Source organism: Papilio xuthus, unplaced genomic scaffold (assembly GCF_000836235.2).
Source record: "Papilio xuthus unplaced genomic scaffold, Pxut_1.1 DF828177.1, whole genome shotgun sequence".
Taxonomy (NCBI): domain Eukaryota; kingdom Metazoa; phylum Arthropoda; class Insecta; order Lepidoptera; family Papilionidae; genus Papilio; species Papilio xuthus.
The window spans coordinates 714,086-731,564 of NW_013530472.1; the positions used below are offsets into that span (position 1 = coordinate 714,086).

Consider the following 17,479-nt stretch of genomic DNA (forward strand, 5'->3'; position numbering starts at 1 on the left):
TCTTGTGATGTATTGGTCGTTACGGCGACGTCGAGACGATGGCTGTACAGCGCTAGTGCCCGCACCGTCGTTACTGATGAAGGAGGCTGGGGGAAAAAACTCATATTAGCATGTTATGTTACCGTAGATTTAGGGTTATTTTTCTCTGCGTCCCCTCCTCTGTTGATTAAAGGAATCTACAAATGCAGATGTTTATATCTATGGGCAGCAGTACGAAAGAAGTCCACGTTTCCCATCTTCTATTATAATATAAAAACTGCCTAACAGTTCCGATACTATGCTGAATTTTAATGATGCCAGGGTAATTTTCTATGTGTTAATAAAACGGCTGTGAAACTAGGCAAGTAATAACTAATACTAAAATACTGATTAGTGAAATAATTTTCCACTGAAGCTTTTGAAGTAAATACTTTCCAAGCGTCGCCAAACGATTGAGTAGGAGATGATAATCTGATCGCCTTGACACAGGTCTAAACAACTTTCGAAATACAATTAATAAACTTGTCGGTTATTTAATATGGGATCTAAGAAACTGACAACACGGCCACCAATATTAGAGTTTATTAAATACTTGAGAACATCGTAACGACCGTCTCCGAACCTTTTTGACCCTGAGCATAATTTTTTTAATACATTTTAATAAGCGTTGTAAAATATTCGAGATAAATATCTCCCTCTTCTCTAAGAAAGGTCTTTATATTGCTTAATCATTTGTGGAAAATGTTAACTTTTACACAGAGATTTTTAAGCCAATTAGCGAAGTTGAAGGTTTGAAATATTTAACCTTGAAATGAAAATAAGCCTTCTGTCGAAATTCTTTTCATTCTATAAGCTAAAAACATAATATATTATAAATCAAGCAATAGATATACTAAAACATATTTATCAACTTGTAGATACTTAACTCAAATTGAAAACTTTTAAATATATGTAGTGTAAATTATGTCTGTATCATTGTTCGGCCTATTTCTAATACCTAAAATTTTATTTGATTCTACTTATAATTTTTCATCTCCATTTAACCTTAACATCGGTCGCACTAGTGCTCATTTTTCTTACATGTTAAAATCAAATGCATGATGTAATACATAGTTTGTTGTCTCAAATATAATACTAAAATGAATAGTATGTACATATGTAGCGCACCGCCCCGCCATGCCGCCAGTGTGGCATTCTACACAGGTGGACACGAAAGGGACATTTTAATGACGGTGGATATTTGAACTGTCGCGTAATACTGACATGTAGCCATTTAGCAGTCGCTAACCACACACCGATGTTTCCGTACCGCGAGCGTGAATTCAACAAATAAGCTATCGTCTGCCATACGTTGCAATTTTATGCCTACCATACGCATAAAGTTGTAGTGATTGGTCATTACAATAAGTTTTCTTTACAAAATTAAGTAACACAAAAGGAATTGTACTTTAATAATATGTTCATGTTGAAGAATAAATAAATTAATGGACATTTTGACATAAAATCATAAGTGTTTTGTTAAAAAAGTTGTCATCGTATATTGTTGCTTCAAATTTTCCTTGAAAACAATTTTATATTAAGTCATACAGTTTAAAAAAAAAACTTGTTGAAATTGAAAATGGATATTTCGTATTAGTTATAAACTAATTGAGATCCGAGTATTGATATCAACTAAGAAGTATAACGTTTTGTAGTGATTTGTGGGAACGTGGAAACTAAAGTTCACAAACTGTTTGCAATTTGTGGTTACGAGCAAAGCAAATCTGTCAGAGTGCTCCCGGGCACACGTTTGCAAATCGATATCCTTTCTATTCCTATCACTCATGATGTACAGACAATGCATGTATACCTTCATGTTGTGATCTTTTGCAATAAAAACTGAATTTCGATTTTTATTAATTTTCATCTCCCTGACATTATCTCACTCACCTGGGGTCGGCGCACAAGGTTTTTTTTTACTCTTATAACTTAACACAAGTGTGTTTTTCCAAAAACGAAATAGTTTGTTTTTTGATCAAATAGAACATCATATGCAAACTATTAGTAAAAGTTTCTAAAATTAATGGTCGTCATTATTGGTATTAACAAGTATTCCATAATCTTTTAAGGCAGACAAAGCCCATGTATAATTCCTATGTATTCATTGCACAAATATATAATATGTAAGTCGAAGTGTGCCTCACGTGACTTCAACTTATCAATAATTTAATAGACACATCGAAAGCTACAATTCCAGTTTACATAGTAAGCACTTAAATAGAGTTGTTGCTTTGTGGTTCAAACAATTTTACATAGTTTGCAAACAGAGTACGGAACCGACCATAGCTTACTGTTTCAATTGTTTCACATGCCATCATTGTTTTGTTTTTTATCCATTCCGCTATTGTAGAATAACTTAATTGGCTGTCTCGAGAACGGGGCTTTAATATGATAGAAATTCTATAGTTTAGTTATATTTGTTAAATTGCTAATTTTTATTGCGTTTACTGAGGAAAATAAAATTAGCGAAGTGCTGACACCATTTTTATGTTTTTTTTTAAGTAGGTTGGTTTAGAAGGTGCTCGACGCCTATAAACTACGGAATTGGTTAGGCTAGGTTGTAATGAACATACATGATTGTCAATCTACTTAAAAATAAAAGAAAAAAGAAATACACGATCTTCGAATGTGAAACCTGCACGAAGCTCCGTACATAAGTATACGGTAGTACGAATAGATCTGTTTCTACGTATGACGCAAGAAACCCTGTAATTTAAACAGAAATAATGTATGAAGGGAGAATTGATTGCGTCCACGCGCCAAGGGATTGATGAACCTATTCATTGTTGCAAATCAATAAACAAAGCGTATTTTCAAACATTACTATTCTACTTTTCTATTTTTCCAATACGTTAAGGTAACATATCAAACTTGTTAGATTTCGAAATTCTTATGGTATGTATGTATGTATCTGTATTAGAACCTGATTAACAAAAGGGTAATGTTTTTCGCGTGTAAGTTTGTTTTTATTCTCGTGGTTTGTGTGTATGAAAATTATTTTGTCACACCCCAGGTCCCAAACGACTTAACCGATTTTGACTAGTGTGGTGTCATTCGTTTCATATTCTTCCCCGGAGTGTCATAGAATATATAAAGTCGGCACAAAATGCATATAGTGGAAGTAAGAAATAAAATTAGTAAAAACGAGTTTGAATCTCAGTTAGCACAACTTTTACATTGCTTAATCATTTTTTCGATTTTTTAAGTATATTCAAAATTAAGAAAATGTTACATCTAATAATCAAGACCAGAATAATAAAATTAAAATTAATTAGGAACGAATATTTACACGTCTCCTACTAAGAATACTAGGATTGACAAAAAAAAGTAAAAAAAAAAGTTTAAAAGATTTATATGTTTTATTGAAAAGAAAGATAATGCTTACATCCTTTTATAAACTAAAAGATAAAAAAATCATTACGTATAATATAAGTAAAACTTTTCTTTACAGGCAATATCATGAAATAATTGTATTTCAAATTTTTTTGGCATTTGTCATTATGGTAAATAAGTAACGAACATATGACAAATTAAACAGACAAAATCATTTTCAAATGCATTTTTATTACATATTCATCCATCCGAGGAAAGGAAAACTAAACTTAGTAAATAGATAACTTCGTAAACCGGGCATTAGTTGATTAGAGATCAATATTTATTTGAATATTGATAATTGTCATTTTTTAGAAGTATAAAATTGTTGTTAGGCGCATTTACGATATTGTTTCGTTTAACGTTCTAGCTAAATTTTTAACTAATTCTAATTTATTAATAGTTATCAGTCTTTTCATAAACGGTGAGCAAAGATTTGGTGTTTAGATGATATTTACATTTTACTTTGTTATTTTAAATCAATTAGTTTTAAATATATGCTATAAATGCATTCTGGTCTGTCATAAAAATGTACAATCCTATAATAACCTACGAGAAGAGTGCAAATGCAAATAAATTCTGCCACTAGGCTGGTATTGTTGTTGCAATTTTACATTTACAAATCTCTTATACTTATCTATTATTTATTTGTACCTTAAAAGAAGTGGTGGTTTCGCACAGGATTTTTTTAATCAACCTTATTTTTAATTGGGACCAATAAATTAAGTTTTAGTTTTATTGAGTTGAGGATATCAAAATTGGAAGCTTGATCGAACAAGAATATAATACAATAATGTAATTGTTTTTTAAAAAAAAACTAGCAAATAATAATATAACATAACAAATCAAAAAAGTCAACATGCTGGGATAATAAAAGCTTAAAATTATATTATTATGATATACAATTAAAAATAATTAAAAACAAATGATAATGATAGACAAAAACGAAAATTACATAAAACAAATAAGCTAGCACGTACCATCTTTTCACCACATCATAACTTGATATCAACTTAACAGCGCGGGAAAGCGCTAGCTTATTCAATATTTAAAAAAAAACAACAAATATATTTACAATATAAAAAGCAGTAATAAATTTTACGGCATTATAAAAAATCTATATCTATTTATATACACATTAAAAATGTTGAAAATGAATAAGGCACATGTAAAAATTTACGAGTTAAAATCTTCTTAGTCTAATAATAATAAATCACTGGCAGATATTTGCACAAGTGAAACATCGTTGATAAATGTGTCCATCATTATACTTCTTTTCTCGCAACATTCTTTTTCATGTACGGTTACGATCTAGAAGTAATGAAAAATAAATAAATAAAATAAAGAAAAGAAAGATATTATACAAATAAAGCTACATGTTAGTTAATGTGAATCGATCAGTCGAAGTGTTTTATAGATGTGTTTCGTCAGTGTATACACACGGTGATATGTACATAAGCCCTTGCAGAAATCCAGTCGCCTTGCTAATTTTCAAATGCATATAAAAGCGACAAAAGTTCAAAGTGCTTGCTATAATAAATAATTGCTCAATCAGTTTAGATAGTCCGTTAGCAATATGACAAAATATATGAAAGGTCAAAACATCATGTTATTCTTGGGCAAGCGTCGCGACAAGTCAAAATTTGATTTAAAATAAAATAATATTTTTGTCGTAGCTTTTATTTAACAATATGTCGCAATATTAATTGAGAAATGTGGCATTATATTCTATCAGTGAAATCTAAAAATATGACATATCTTTTCATCGATGTACAATAATTTTCCAAAGAACACTTCAATACTTTTAAACCCAAATAAGGTCGTCGGGTATTACTGGAAAATAATATGTCCTATTACTTTTCTATTTTAAGAATCTTCTAAGTACTTTTATATTTCTTAGTATATTATTATATATTTCTTCAAGTGAAACCACACATTAGAACATAAAGGTGTTCCAAAACTTCGCCGATAAAAAGTTTTTCGCTTAAGCTAAACGCCGAAGAGCTCATAATGTAGTCATAAATAATGTTCAATATAAATTAAAAATTATGAAAGTTTGCTTCAAATCTAAACCCTAATTGAAATAAAGATATTTATAAGTCGGTGTATTAGATGTAACATAATTATATTATGTTTATAATAACGCAAGCAAATTCAAAATTAATCCGCAAGAAATTTTATAAAATCGCTTCAAAGAATTCATGTAATTATGTTAGTTGAAAAGTAAAGCGCGTAATAGTGACTTACTTGTAGCGCTGCCGCCGGGGGCTTGGGTGGGCGATAGTTCTCTTAGGGTCATAGCGCGGCGAGTTCTTCTCCTGTAACTGGGTAGGATGTTCTTGACCGCCCGTCGGAAGTTCTGCCCGCTCAGACAGTACAGAGTGAAATTGATGCCGAAGTTTGTGTTGAAGAATATTAGCGCAATTTGTTGCAGAGCTGCCCAACTACCGGTGCTTTCGCGTTCTTTCTGTTGACAAAAAAAGATGATATCTAAACATGGCACTAAACATGGCATTTTACACTATTTAATGTTGCATTAGATGTTGTTTTTGTGCCTCGTATCACCGTATTGTTATATCTATCTATCGTGTTAGCATGCTATCATAATAATTACGTCGCTATTTGTTTATATAAGTACTCTTAAAAGTAAGTTTAGGCTCATACCAAACTTGCTTTATGTCTATAATATTTAGCGTCTATTGATTCAAAGTTACTATTCATTTATTTGCGATGTTTATTGAAAGAAACCTTCAGTACTCAATTAGAAAAAAATATCTCAATAATACATTTCTGATGAGGAGGGGGAGAAGACAAGTTAATTTGTCTCAAGTGATACACCCACGCCCCACGCCCCACGCACCAGTCTCAATACAAGCGTAGCAATTATCTACTTGTTCCCTGTGCAATATTGAAATGTTCCTGAACTATGTCCTCCTCAAACACAAACAACGTTTATTGTGCAGTTAAGGATTGTTCGCCTCGTTGCACTTAATACGCAAAAGCTATATTAATTTTGAATACGAATTGCATACTATTAAATGTGAACTTATTAATTCCACAGTTACCTACATTAATTATTTTCAATAATTAAGTTCCACATAAATGATAATGTAAATAATTTTAAAACAAATTGGATTTCCGTGAATTTCGGTGCTCATAAATGTAATAGGTAGGTAGTTTTATAATATAAAATATTTGCTACTTTTTCATTTAGGACAAAAGTTAAAAATACGTGCTTATATTTTTAGACTTATGATTTTATCACTTTTAAATTAATAGTATGGTGTAGTTAGAGCTATTTCGGAAATATCCGAAACTGCGACCTCATTTGAAATAAATTTCATAGTTAAGTATAGCCCTAAGAAAAGCAAAATACAGCTCAAATTAGTTTTTCCTGTGTTCAAAGTAAGGGGCGGCGACGGGTTTAAGGCAACAGGTGCCTTGCCTCTCACTGCCTGCCGTCGCAGCTCTAAACCTTTCACGCTTTACCGCTTTTTACTAACCAACCTTCTACCTTTATAATTCCCTTTGTAGCTATCACAAAAAGTTATAAAGCAGATTAAATCTCAGTTACAATACTGTTTATTAAAATGTATGCAAGCTAATTTACCACAGGAGATGCAAAATTATAATACTTCTATTAGTTTTATATGTTAGAGGTGCAGGAATATTATTTTTAGGGTTCCGTACCTCATAGGAAAAAACCGGAACCCTCATAGAATCACTTTGTTGTCCGTCCGTCCGTCTGTCAAGACCCTTTTTCTCAAAAATGCGTAAAGTTTTCAAGCTGGAATTTATTTTAAAGAAGACAACTAAACAGTTTCTTCAATTAATTAGTTATTGCTTGTACGCGCATTGAAATATGTCTCCCGAATCATCACCTATATAATACAAACATCACAAAATATTCATATATATCGTTGGAATGTGTTTTTATTTCACAAAAATCAAAATTTAATATCCAAAATCTACTAAATATGACTATATAGCCTCATTTTATTAAAATATCAGGGTTATTCTTTAATAAAAATTACTAAAAATATTATTTTCTATGTATATTCACATTTAAATAATAATTCGTCTATCAGAAACTGATTTATGGCAATTACCGACTGAGCGTTGGCCCTTCGATCCTGAATCTCATATTCCAACCAAAAAATAAAAAAATAAAAGCATAAACGTAAAAGTAGACATTCATTTATTTTTAAATTTAGAAAAATAAAAAATATGTTTTAATTTAAAGTAGGTCTTAATACTTTTTAAATAGTTATTAAAAAATAATTAAACATTTTTATAATTTGTGATAAAGTGCACTTACCAGGTTGAGGGCGTAGGCTATGACGCGCATGGTGTAGGCAGGCAGGTTCAGGCAGACGAAGACCGAAGATACTATGAGCAGCATTCTTGTAACGCGCGTTTGTGACCGAGGATAGCCGACGGGCCGCAATGGCTGGATCTGGTTGGTGAAGGCCGCCATCTGCTCCGCTCTTGTGAACTCTCTTCGTTCTCGCCCTATGCGATATATCCCTACTACGATTCGGACATTCAGGACGATTATGACTGCAAGAGGGACTGTGAATGATGCCACCGTGTCAACAATGTTGAAGCGTGCGGCATGCACAAGATATTCAAAGTCGATATTGCAGTCCGTAGGCGTCGGTGTCACAAATCGTAGCACGGGTATATTCAAGAGCAGAGAACAAAGAGCGGTGGCCATTATCACATATCGGGATCGTTGCACGGTACAAATTGCGTTACATTGCAGCGGGTGCAGCACTGCCATGAACCTTTCGATCGTAAATGCAACCACTATCCAGGCGCTGAAGGTGCAGGTCACGTACGAAATGTATACGAATATTTGACAGAAGCCTTGTCGATGAAATAGATCCGTAAAATGCACAGCGTTGAGCCATGGTGGTATCAGTTGCAGGAGAAAAAGGGTGTCCGAAATTGCCAGTGCCGATAAATATTGACTCGTCGATTGCAGCCGAAGTTTTGATTTGTAAAACACGTACACGGACAGAAGATTTCCGATAGCGCCGAGTATTATAAGGAACGGTATATAGTAGACGTTCAGGCCGTTTGCAATTTGTTCCGAAACCGATTCAAAAAAACAAATATCCGTTTTTGCCGTACTGTTTGGATTTGTCAAATTTAGCCCGGGCCCCACGGTGGTGATATTAATATCAGGCGGGAGGGCAGTCATTTTGAAGACTGCCCACTCGGGCGCCTGCCCGCCGAGAACTGCGCTGGCTCTCTCCGCGCGGGCCTTTTTATAAGGGCGGCGAGCCCTGACGGCTTCCAACTTTCAGTACATGTTGCACTGATGAAATTTCCCGGATAGAAACAAAATTCAACCGTATCCTTATAGAAATAAAGTTTTTATTTCATGCTCAGAATTGTTTCAGGAGGGATTTGTTGCGCGTAACGATAATTTGCTACGGCGTACAGACGCCGCCTACTTTCCCGCAACGGTTCGCAGTAAAATGTAGCCGATGCTACGGCGTAGTCCCGTGTTGGCGCTCACTCGAAAGAGACAGGTGTTTGATTTCAGCGCCCTATCGAATTTAATGACGCATTTGACATCGTCTGTTTCACTTTAAAAATTGCATATCGAATTTTAACAAGGGCCATGTGAGCTTTACTTTGACGCACACCAGTGCTTTGAGCTAAAGCTTAGTACATTTAACAGTTTTAATTATATTTATAAAATATTTTACCGTGAAGAAATGTTTCGGAGGAACGCTACATTATTAAACGGTTATAATTATTTTAATATTTATCATGGGCACATATAGTATAGAGTGGACTGTAAAAAAAATTATTATAATTTAAATCTAATCCGAGATTTAATATGATCTCTCATTTTTCATTCATTACCAATTACAGTTCGGTATATTATGTTTGCCACGCACGTTAACTTTTATAAGATGGGTTTTTATAATGTATAACCTACAAGCAAACACTAGCTTTTGTGTCAGAACTGTACAGTAATGTAAACCTTCGTTCATTGCTAATTTAATCTAATATAACTGTCTAATACCATCTATTATATTATTATCTTATCTGAATAATTACCTTGTTCTCTTACTGTATTCCATGAAAATGTTCTACTGCTAATTAATTTAATATTTATCTGTTTGTTGACAGGATCTGAGAAGGGGAAGGGTACTCTTGACGTGCTCCTCTGCACCACGTACTGTCGCTCCCAGCTGTACCTGTCCCGGCAGCTGTCCCAACTGCACCCGGAACTCACCATGCCCATGTTCTCAGGTAAGTGTTTTCTGTTCATTGCCGAAACACATGTAAAAAAACATATTTTTATCTAGTTTTTTAAAGGATAGGGAAAGGATAACCAAATTTTTATACGTGTTTCGGAAGTGGAAATTCGCCATATTATTTTATTGTTGAGTATTAAAATAGTATGCTTCTGTATTTACAAAGGCCATCCGGCAGCGACCACTGAATTATTTGCACTAACTGCCAATACCTGTACTATTGATTTACCGTACTGTATTGCGAACTGGCATTTACCGCAGATAGGGAATGTTCAGTTTTTAGTAAATGGCTAACCGCGATATTAACTTTATCCCTGACAACAAAGGCTTATTAATTTTGTTGATAGAGTACAATACTAATTATGTCGTGAAAACACTCCGAGGAATATTCCGATCAATAAATGCCATGAGCTATTTGTTAATCCAATTCCTAATATAAACTAGAGCTGACGTAATGTGGATTACATTTAAGACCTTAATTTTTTTTTACTTAACGACGATAAAAGTAACAAATTGTTTTATTAATGAAAATGGCTTTGCCGTATTAGGGTGAAAAGAGTGATACGTGTAAATGTTATTTTAGAATACAGAACCAAAAATTGAATTACTATAAACTTAGAATAGAATTGTTAAACAAAAAAAACTTATTTTAACTTAAGTGTAGCGGTTTTAGTTACAACAGTAGTCAATGGAATTAACTAAATTGTAAATGATACATACAAAACTGCATACATATAAAATAAACAAGCCTGCGAAACATATTACCCTCCACGCAGACGGGCAAATAATATTATTGTTCAACTACTGTAAAGTAAATACATCCAATTTAATTAGAATGAAGTCAGAGAGACCACTTTTACCACAATAGTCAGACACATGCAAAATTTAATTGCGTGTCCTTCATTATTATAATTGTCAAAATAAATTTTCTATTTAACTCTACAGTCGTTATTGTGAAGACAAAATGTAGCACTTGTTTCTTTTTTAACATGCACTTTTTTTACTTAGTATTCGTTATAATTTGCATGGGTCAATTTTACAATAATTTTGCATCGTATAGTGAACATTTTAAAACTGAAACAAGGTAAACATCACAATTTAAATTTACATTGAAACTTCATCCGAAATAACCTTTGAGCGATATTGATTTATAAGCAATGTTTGCACGCTTGCAGCGGATGTACAGTCAAAGTATTAACTTCGCTTCCCCGCTTACGTTCGAATATCGTACAACAAATAGTTACCGTAACTGCTATGATTTAAAAGGTATTTATGTATGTTGTTGTGACGAGTTTGCGAATGAATAGCTTTGTGAGTGCCAACTGACATTTCACAGAAATGGGTAGGAAACAAATGTTCTCAAATATTGCCTACAAATATCTGTTACATTCTGTTTGTATATGACTTTCAGTTTGTAAATACAATGACTATTTAATAAATAACTGCAGGTACATATATCTATAAGAGTTGAAAGAACGTGTGCTTTTCCAACTTTTTGAACAAGGAGGATATCAATGCTAAAATTGCACAAAAATAAAATTGATCTTCAAATAACTCTATGAGGCGAAAGAGGTGTGCCAGGACCGTGCCAACGTGCCAAATGGTAATATGTAATCGTTTGATATTATTTATTCTTTCAACAGAAATAACAGCTCGCTTCCAAACCGCAAGAACTGAGGTCCGTCAGTTGCTGCTGCAGTACCTGCTGCCTTGGCTTGTGAACATCGAGCTGCTGGACCCTAATGTCCCTCCTGCGAATCCACTCTCATACATACAGGTACGTTTTATTTTTTATTTATAAAACATTACTCTCATGATAATACAAACCACTGCTAGATGTAGAATTTCTTAATCATATGAGACAATTGGCGACCTATTTAACGAACCATTTCGTTAATTCATCATAATGCGTTAGCAAATCGATAAAAGTGAATGCCGCAACACTATTGTTATAAATATTTCGTCTCTGTTTTAAAAAAAATAATGGTCAAAATAAGTTTTACACAAGTAGAAGTAGTAGTAGGTAGTCTACGACATTGGAAACGCACCGTGAAGAGCATTAAATTTAAATTGATAAGTTTCACCTTTGAATTTAAATGATCATCCCAGTGAAGGCGCTCCGAACGAAATAATAAAAAAACATATAGACGAATTGTGAACCTTCTCCTTTTGAAGTCGGTAAAAATAGAGCATTATAATTATGCCTCGTTATAAAGTGGAAAAACCAGCAAAACGCTGGTAAATAAGTAAAATACGCTGTATAATATTAACAAATCGGTAACATCGATGGCTCTAGAGTACATAAATAAATGAATAACTTGTGAAACTTTTTAAACGGTTTATGAGAAAATAGGCACGTGCTGTAATTATAGTCCCTACTGCAGCGAACATATTTCTGTTTTAGACAGAATCGGGGCATAAATAGGGACGTCTATTTAAGTTTTATTCATAATAAGGATACATAAGATGGCTGGTAACAGTTTATGAATGTCGCTGACTGAATGCATGTCTATTTCTGTTTGCAGATATTTATTTTCAAACTAATTGCCATAGTATAATTTTGCAGCAAACCTTCACCTTTTTTCGGTTTTCCCTAAACGTAATTCTCGCTTTAATATTTGATGTATACTACTAAGAATACTAAGTACGGGTCAGTTATTTTCACGTTAAGTATTGTAGTGTCAAATCAAGGTAAATTAAGAAAGCAAGTAAACAAATCGTTTATGTTTTGGTAGATACTAATGAATGTCCTTTACCAGTCTCTAATTGAAATCAATTGACGACGCGCCGATACAATGTGAGATCAATTAAGTCAACAATGAGAACAGCGTGAGGTCGGCGCGTTTATATCAATTTCTTTTCTTGCGTTACAATACACTTCATTTCGGTAACAAACAAAAAACGACAAAATTCTATAGAAAGATATATTTAAGCCATTAAAAAATCTGAAAACCTATCGCAATTTTATCAAAGTGTAATGAACAAAAAAATGGCTATATTAATGAACCTCATGTGACCTCAAAATAATCTCGTCAAAAAAGCTTTATCTTTCTAAAAACAAAAATCAACAATTCTTAGTATCAGTGTAACATATTTTTTTAAATAGTCCTAATTTCGTAGTACCTCTTTTAAAATTTTTCATGACCAAAAGTTTAATTATTTATATTGTAAAGCCATAATTTCCTTTTTAATCTTGTCAAAGACCTGCGTTGCAATATAGATATTTTCCACGGTAATTATAATTACATTGTGTAATTAATTGATATCAAATCGATTACACCGCAAATGACGCGTCAATCACAGACTAATGTAGTGAACAAAAGTATACTTGTAATAGGGCTAGCTTCTGCCCGCAACTCTGTGTGCGCGAAGTTAAATAAAACTTAACAAGTAGTTTACGTGTTCGTACCGACTATGTTCTATACTTTTTCTAAATTTAATCAAGACCCATTTAGCTGTTTAGGAGATGCGTAGTAAAAAATCATCCAACCATCCAAATTTCCACATTTAAACATTAGTAACATGATATTACAGTCTTGTATAATTATAGATTAATTGGCACTAAGGCACAACTTTAGTTACCAATGTAAGACCGATAGATCTAAAGATGTCTAAAAAAATAAAAGACCCTTTTCGTTTAATCAAAGTAAAACTCTAATTACTAGACTTTTTAAAAGCTTAAATTTCAAGCTACAATAATGATTTAATGTTAATTAAAGACATTTACTAAGACAATTATTTAAGAATACCAAAGAAAAATGCCTCGAAAGGTTTTAATTATAATACATACACAATAAATGTACGTTTTTAATTTTAAACTGAACAATCTTTTGTTATGTGTATGTAGGGGTGCAGGATTGTTTGTATGTTGTTTCCTACCCTTTGTGGGAGAGGCCAACGTTCAATTGACTAATGCTTTGCAGCGGAAATACTGTTTGAACATCACCGAAATATGTTTGACTAAGCCCCATTCAGTCTGTACCGCAATATAGTCGCGGTAGAAAATGCAAATTTAGTTACTACATTCAAAGTTACCAAATTATACTCGTCTTCGAACAGTTAACTGTAGTTGAAAACCAGCAAAAAGCTAACTCATATTAAGTTATAATTTTTTGCAATATGTATTTTATTTCAACTTGGTAGGTTTGTACTCATACTGAATTTCTATTATCATTTACGTCTATTTTCGTTGACAGAACGTGGAAGAGCTGTATGTATTCTTTAACCAAACTCAATTTTTTTTATTTAGTTGTATTATTTTACTTGCCAACAGTACTACGCGTCGGAGGGAGGTCGCAGCGTGCGGCGAGAGGGCCTCGGCTCTGTGGAAGCTACTGAAATGGTCCTCAATAATTTATTCTACATCACTGCAAAGGTATGTAAGAATAAAAAAAGTTTACTTTTATATTTCAAACGTGAGAAAGCCATCTTTTGCAATATCTTATCTGTGGATGAATAAAATACTAATAATCTATTATTATCTAAAAATTTCGCATCTTTTCCTAAAATATCAATGTTGCAAACAACTGTGATAGCGCGATGTGCATTTTTCTAGCTCTAATGGTAGAAAGAGACTCAAAATGTATTGATAGATTTAAATGCATAGGTTAACTTTGGTCTATTATATACACGCAGTGCGGTTATGGCGACCAAATTAACATGGCGTCGGCTTACAACATAGAAGGGGAACTCATTCAACAGTATTTTGACTGACAAATTCGTAGTAAAGTAATTAAGAAGTGCACAGGGGCAAACACAGATATCCGCGCACGCTTCGATTACACCTTTTGAATTCAACCCTCTGCAATTTAATTACAAATGTCATTTTCCTGATGTAACATTTCCAAACATATTCTGTATCGAGAGAGAATTGTAGCCCGATTCAAATTAAATTTGTGCAAATCATATTAATGTTTGCGCAATGGTTAGGATCCAGGAAGCTGCGGTTAGTACACATGTAAGTGAATCGAAAATCTTTACTGCTGATAAAACGGAGGAACCGAACGCTACGACCGGGACATGTCTTCAAACCCGTCTTGCATATAAAGAGTGCTCGAAAGAGGATAGGGACATATAAATTTCATAATACCTTCTTCCATCACAAAACGCTCCTTAAATATGAATATCCCATTATACAACATAGCTTTATTCTAAAAACGTTGGAATGTCAAATACAAAACAATCTATCAAATCATATTGTTAGTTTATGTTAAATGTCATAGTTGATGTCGTTTACAATAGTAATAAGTGAACATGAATGTAATAATACCGTTATCGTGCTTTTCCACTGCAGAAACCTTTATACAAATTTATACAATGTATTCTACATAATTCGGCAGTGGGAACTCACGGTGAAAGAGAGGGTCATGATCGCTCGGCAGCAAGCCATTGTTAGACTTAAACCCTTCTTAATACTCCCTGTGTCCTCCCCTTCATAATCCGCACGGTCAAGGTCAGAACCTTCACAACGTCATCGATTAATTTGGAATACAAGCTTTGTACCTTCTTTCGAGGACGGGGAGATCACAGTAATTATCATCGAGATGACAAAGACAATTATATTATCACAAAACTATAAAACAGTAAGGTAGAGTAAGTAAAATTTATAAAAGTTTTATTATTTATAAAAGCAAATATAGAGAACACTATTAGTATCGTTTTCGGAATTACTTCCTAAAACTCATAAACTAATGTGTGTGTGTAGCAGTAGCTTCGCCATTTCGGCGAATTCATATGACCGCTTACTCGATTGCCACTTTATTATTAATAAAAAAAATTTGTACACACAAAAATACGCCATGTAAAACTACTTCCAAAGTACTAGTTTCTGTTTAAATTAAAATCGGCTTACATTTTTTTAGTCTGTTTAATTTGCAGGCAGAACGTTCCGGGTTGCGCTCAAATATTGCAACCCTTTCGGCTATTTACTAGGAATAAATTAACAGTTCGCTAGCCTGTTTCTGATTGCCGTATGTCAGAGTCAATGTCAATGAAACATGGAAGCTGGGTAAATTAAAAAAATATTGCAGACCGTTTGAAGTGGGGTCGGGGTGCGGCCAGTGTTATGTTGTTTGCATTTAGGCAGACGTTGACCGCATCGTTTTGTAACATACGTTAAACTAAATGAATCGCTCACATTTAATTGTACATACTCTGTGAAACTGACAACGAAAATTTTTGCTCAACTGATTAACCTATTTCTTTTTTTAAGTGAATGATAGCAATCGTTAAACCCTACCTTAGCAAGTTATGAATGCAACAATTCCACCAAATTTGCTTGCATTATTTGGAGCTGCAGTAGAATATTGCAAAAAAGGTATACATATTTAAACAGGTTTTAGTGTCGATAGTAAAACAAAGGTTACTTTATACTCCAGTTATATTTATAAAGTAAGATGATCAAAGTCATCGTTCCAAGTAATTACTTAGAGACAAGGTTAGTGTGTAACAACGCTCCGGGCGGTGTACTCACTTTCACCTAAGAGCTATTAATCGTTACCGCAACCTTCATGCGGAAACTATAACATATTCGCTGCCTTTATTTACCGCTCCCATAGGAGTTGCATGACCTGTGTCACTAAGCACTGTACTTAATAACAACCTTTAACAAGCCAAGGTTACTCATATTGAATGTTGCACGTGCTACCTTTGCTCGGGTTAAATTTCAAACGCAAATGCAACTAGTGTTTTTACTTATATTTTTTTCCTTCCTCCATGTAATTTGCTTACAAAAATTATTTGACTTTAAACATTTTTATTTCTCAAAAGGTATGATTAAATATCATTTAATTCTCCTGAAGAAAAAAATCAGTCAAGTTGTGCATTAGAATGACCAACGCGGAAGGTTATTAATTTTAATTGGGTGTAAAATCACTAATTGGCAAGGTTTACCCTATGCATTCGACTTGTACAAGCTTGAAACAATTAGATTGAAGTGCCTATGAGTTAGTTTTCTCCCCTTTACCGCATTCAATAGATGCAGTCTGTAGTATTGTTAAATGTCACCAATTAACAAGGAATTATATGAACGCTTTGAAATTCTCTCGATACTGCCAATTTGTATTCATACAGTTATGTGTGGGTGCAAACTAAGGTGCACAAATAGACTGGTAGATGCTATGACTCTGTGTGTGTGTGTGTGTCTGCGTGCGTGTGGGTGTATGTATCATCAGGGGATAAATCAGCTACCGATGTAAAATTTCAATAAACAATCGGAGGGAGATATAATGAGTGCTTTTGGCGATTACCGGCGACCCTCTGCAAACATATTCAAGGTCGCAGCATAAGGGGTGAGCAAGTAGAGTCAGGGAAGGGCACGACGCGCCCTACTTTCTGCCTCCTCACTGTCATGTGCCACAACACTACTTTGTTATCAAATAATGCAGCGATTTTTTTATTTTTAAATACATACTAGCTAGAGCCCGCGACTCCCTTCGCGCGGTATTTAATATTTGATTAGTAGCCCATGTGTCCGTCCAGCCTATATTCTATTTAATCCATATCCATGCAGCTGTTCTGGAGATACCTTGCAACAAACATCTTTTCATGCATCCATCCATCTATAGATTTGCTTTTAAAATATTAGTAAGATTATAAGCTTATTATATAATTTATTATATAAGTTATAATAACGCAAATTGATATGTTTTTGTTAAAATATTTAAGTACCCTTATTAGTGGCATTTAATTTTTAAAAAACGGAGAACATTTCTGTAAGTTAAATCCGACGACATAATTGGACGCAGTACTTTCAATAGTAACAGCCGTCCACCGATCGATCGGGCCCCTACATATTTTATCTAAATCTGGTC

The 17,479-nt window shown here is 33.6% G+C and overlaps 1 protein-coding gene across 5 annotated transcripts in view; it reads left to right on the forward strand.

Annotated features, from left to right (window-relative positions):
* Positions 1-17,479, forward strand: part of fry (microtubule binding protein furry) — a 79,003-nt gene that overhangs the window by 35,097 nt on the left and 26,427 nt on the right. For all 5 annotated transcript variants that reach the window (XM_013306641.1, XM_013306643.1, XM_013306642.1 and 2 more), the window contains 3 exons: positions 9,541-9,663; positions 11,312-11,445; positions 13,942-14,043. In XM_013306641.1, the coding sequence (XP_013162095.1) occupies positions 9,541-9,663; positions 11,312-11,445; positions 13,942-14,043 (359 nt within the window). The remainder of the gene's footprint in view (positions 1-9,540; positions 9,664-11,311; positions 11,446-13,941; positions 14,044-17,479) is intronic.